Consider the following 4,645-nt stretch of genomic DNA (forward strand, 5'->3'; position numbering starts at 1 on the left):
AAAAACTAACCTGCACACAAAGATCCAGAGGAGTGATTCCATTCTTGTCAGCGAGGTATTTGGCACCACGAGAGAGCAGGATCTGCGCTGTGTCTCTTTGGCCATGGCTACAGAGTAACACAGTAATGGACTGTCATATATTGGCACTCTGATATGTAAAGCTATCAATGGGTATTGTAGAATATTACAATACCTAATATTTTGGAAAAAGAAATGTACAGTATATGGGTATTTAGTAGTGTTGTTGATGGTAAGTATTTGAATTCTGCATTGCAATTGTGACATAATTATTTATAGAGACTTTGGCTATTGGCTCATCTGGTGCTGCATGACTGAGCATGTGACGGCAAATATGGCGGTAGCTTTCGTCACCAAACTAGTCTGGATCAACGGAAGTACATTTTTTAGGATAACTGCCTGACATCCACGCACCAGATGGCCCCCCCTTTCACCTTCTGAGTATTGCCGTTCTAAAACTCTGTTTGCTTCGTTCGGGAAACAACTAATTTCGAGTTAGCGAGCAAAGGGCAGATTTTCAGAAGAAAATTCAGATTGTTCAATCAGGCAGGCCTGTTTGGTTCTTTCAGGGAATGATTATAACGATTTACAAGGAACCGGGTTCATACACATTTTAACCAATACTTTTCCATGACTTTTCGGCAAATTTGCATGACTCAGTCGACATTATACAATAAGAATACAAATCTGTGTTAACGGTTACCCTCAGAGGTTTAACAATTTATGTGGTTCATAGTGGAATTCGTAATATCCCGCCCTGAATACAAAGTTAAGGTTAAAAGATTTTCTTTATTAAATCACATAATATTATGCTTTGTTAAAAAAATTCCATGACTTTTCCAAAACTTTCTGCGTGTTTTCATTTTTTACAAAATCTTTCCAGGCCTGAAATTTGCATTTTTTTACATTTCATAACTTTTCCAGGTTTTTTCAAAATGTTTGAACCCTGAAGGAACATGTTTACGGCATTAACTATCTCACTGGAACATTTTGGCCCCGATTGGCGGGATTCCTGGGGGCCTGAGCTCTACTCCTGAACAGTTAAGACGAAGTGCAAGATAGGAGAGTTAAAACCACACTATGAATCATCAATACTACAACGACATCACTGATGACATCACCTGCAGGCAAAGTAAAGAGGCGTGGCTCCAGAGATGTTCGGCCGGTTGATGTCAGCTCCGCTGTCCAAGAGACACAACACCGTCTAAGCAGACACAACACACACACTGGTATCACATATTGGGACATTTTTGTAACTGAGATACTGGATAGAAAAAGTACAATGATTTCAATAAAAGATTTTCCAAGATTTACAGAGATGCTGTTGACATTCTTAGTCTACATTCTTATTATATAATGGAAGATACTACAAATCTACTTTTTCTAGTCATTGTTCCATTATCTTTTACTGTGACTGGTTTCTTCCAAAAAGGAAGTTTTTCCTCACCAGTGTCGCACTAAATGCTTGCTCTTGGGGGAATTACTAGAATTGTCGGGTCCACGTAAATTATAGTGTGTGTTCTAGACCTATTCTTTCTGTTAAGTGTCTTGAGATAACTCTTGTTATGAACTGATACTATAAATAAAATTAAATTGAAGATGAAAGGTTATGCAAGGAAATCTTTAATATTCATATTTCCGGAGGAGTGCCAAGCTTTGACAGTCCCTCCATCCACTAGCAATGAGCACAGAGTATGTGGGTGCATCCTCTGCTGTGGCTGGCTCATGCTATGGTCGGTAGGAACTCCACCAAAAGGCTGCGTTACAGTGTGACACATGTGTATTCAGTGGTTGTAACATGCAGGGATGTGTTGGCTAAGCACTGTGGTGAAGCTATTCCTGAACTCATACATCTGTCATGTCTGATAGAAGTATCAGGTTCAAATCTTAAAAATTATAAAGATTTTATCATCTTAGGCGCTGTAAAAAGTCAGCCAATCACCATCTCAGCCATAGTAGCATGTCAGCTCTGAAACCAGAGAATAGGTTTTGTGAAGAACACAAAATTAGTTATGATATACGTTTCAAACACTGCTGACAGCCGGCAAGAAAACTATCACCAGAGCACGGTGCAAAGCAGATCCACAGTACGAGGGAACAATGGCGGGGTGTAGTAGAAGAAATACATGACATGGATTTTCACACACATCATATTATTGTTCTTTAATGTAATTTTTTCCATTTAAATAACCATAGCCATATAATGTATGTAAGAAATTATTATTATTTTATACATGCTGGCTTTATTAAATTTTTTCTTACGGGTCTTCAACTCAATTGTAATTTTGTCTGTGTATATGTGGTTTTGAAAATTGAAGTGACAAAAAAAGAAGAAATAGATTTCCCACAGTGGTCTTACAGGGGCTCTGTAGCTAACAACCGTTGTCAATGCGGGTAAAACCCAACATTTACTGCCGTCAAACTACAGGCCTAAAAGCCTAAGGACCCTGACAAGCCGACGGCTGATCGTTGCAGAAAAGGCAGTCGGACTGCCTGCCTCCCCGAGCTGGCCAAAAGAAGTTCCTCGGAACACACCGAAGCGATGCCGACTGCCGACGGCCGCTGATTGGACGAACGTGTCACGTGATTCTGGTTTCTCCGGAAATTCAAAGCCACACTGTCATGGCGGCTTATTCAGAATAATCTCATATTTTACTAAAATAGTTCACTGAAACGTGTTTCTGAAAACCTTTTTAAGCGAGAAACAGGCGGTGCAGCTGCTGAATCTGTCTTCATTTCAGATCGACAAAGGTCAGTTTAAAAGATTTTCGTCAGATTTTGAGAGAATCTAGTCCCGCTCATCCCGCTCGTCATTTCTGGGTTAGCACTCTACCAATCAGATTGGTCATTTGAGTCTGACTGCCGGCAGTGCCCGCTTTCCAACCGAGCATGTCAGGTCGGCCAAAATAAAGGCCGCCTGCCCCCCCGACGGACAACTGCCCGGAACACACCAAACAGACTCCAGTCACCAACAGCGCCAGGCAGTCTGACGGACGATTATAGCGTTAGTGTGTCGGGGCCTTAACAAGCTTGGACTGACCAAGCCAAAGATCAATATATGTTGAGCTTTGAGTCCAACGCTCTAATTGGGGCTAAAAATACAGATCATATTTTTGAGATATAGATTTAGAATTGGCTCACAGTTTTGTGTCCGTTCTGACAGGCTACATGTAGAGCTGTCTGCCCCATGGCATCCTCCACATCCACGTTGGACACGTGCTGGACCAGGTCGTGAAGGAGCTCCGTCCTCCCATTCACTGCCAACCAATGGATCTGCAGCATAGGTTCACATGGACAATCACTATCCTGACTACAGACAGACCCAGAGATAACACTACAATAGTTGGATTACAATGACCTCAGGACTAAAGCTGTAAGAATTCAAAATGTTGCTTTACAATTAATTGTCTTACAAATAACGGTGATTCACAACATAATTGTCTCTTTCAGTGAATTTTAAAAACATTTATTTATGTATTACTTTTATTTAAACAAATTAATGTTTTGAATCAATTCCTGGCTTAATCTTTTGGTTATATCACTGTTATGTGACCGAGATAATGTGATAACATGTAGGTACACAGCCTATTAAGTAAACAACGTCTCTATAGCATTATAAAAGTTTTTTCTAACTGTATCTTTTTTCTACTGTATGTATTTTTTTCTAACCTTGTCATTTTTGTTGCTATGAACATGTACAGGGTCCAGTGCCAACAACTAGCATAGCTTTAGCTCAACAATCTGACCAATAATTATTTATATAAATTGCAATTTGGCAAATCTAAACAAAATCAACAATTACCCTCAACAGTCATACCTTATGACCTTAGCTAATGTTAGCTATTCATTGCGGTTAAACAGAGAAACTGCAATTATGTAAAATAAATTGACAACTGGCCAGTTATGTAATAATTGTTACAGGCCTATTATAAAGCACAGTCAGAGGATAATAGTTCACTCACAGCGGTCAGTCCCTCATTGTTACAGATGTTGACATCAGCATTGTATTCCAGTAGTTTGCCCATACACTTCTTCTGCCTGAGGGAACAGTGGAGGAAAGTGTTAATTATCAGAATCTTAAAGCCCATGTTGCAGGTTTAATTTTGCAACGAATTTGTGCAATTTGCTTGTTGGCATTCAACGATGCTTACTATTTCATTAAATACGTTATGGTACAAAAGGTGCACTAATGCCACATGATGAAGTTGACAACATGGACGGATACATAGGCAACACCAAAGGCAGTTGTAATGTTTAGTTACCTTGCAGGCTAGGCAACGCTGTTGTGCTAACGTCCGGTGCGTAGAGTTAGCTAGCTGTTAAACTTGTGCCTCCGAACAAAATCCCCGTCTAAGTGTGTTTCACTTTCCCTCCAATATATTATGATATAATAAAGTCACAGGACTCGGTCGAGACCATAGAGTGTAATATTAAAAGACCAGAAGCCATATCAGGCCAGACCAGTGGTAAAACAACGAAGGCTGCTCTGTTTGTCCCAACGTGAAGCTCAGCTATGCATTGTGGGGGAAAGAAGGAAACACTGTAAAATTGTGCCTACTTTTTGTATTATATTCAGTTTTGCGATATCACACTATCAAATACAATGGATAACGTTCAAATAGTAATA

General features: G+C 39.8%; 1 protein-coding gene across 2 annotated transcripts in view; it reads right to left on the reverse strand.

The window, feature by feature from the left end:
- hace1 (HECT domain and ankyrin repeat containing E3 ubiquitin protein ligase 1) overlaps positions 1-4,645 on the reverse strand; it is a 52,395-nt gene that overhangs the window by 30,113 nt on the left and 17,637 nt on the right. For both annotated transcript variants that reach the window (XM_032530414.1, XM_032530413.1), the window contains exons 5-8: positions 3,981-4,056; positions 3,160-3,291; positions 1,140-1,222; positions 11-107 (exon numbers count right to left, since the gene is read on the reverse strand). In XM_032530414.1, coding sequence (XP_032386305.1) covers positions 11-107; positions 1,140-1,222; positions 3,160-3,291; positions 3,981-4,056 — 388 coding nt within the window. The remainder of the gene's footprint in view (positions 1-10; positions 108-1,139; positions 1,223-3,159; positions 3,292-3,980; positions 4,057-4,645) is intronic.

The sequence above is a fragment of the Etheostoma spectabile genome, chromosome 12 (assembly GCF_008692095.1).
Source record: "Etheostoma spectabile isolate EspeVRDwgs_2016 chromosome 12, UIUC_Espe_1.0, whole genome shotgun sequence".
Classification (NCBI taxonomy): domain Eukaryota; kingdom Metazoa; phylum Chordata; class Actinopteri; order Perciformes; family Percidae; genus Etheostoma; species Etheostoma spectabile.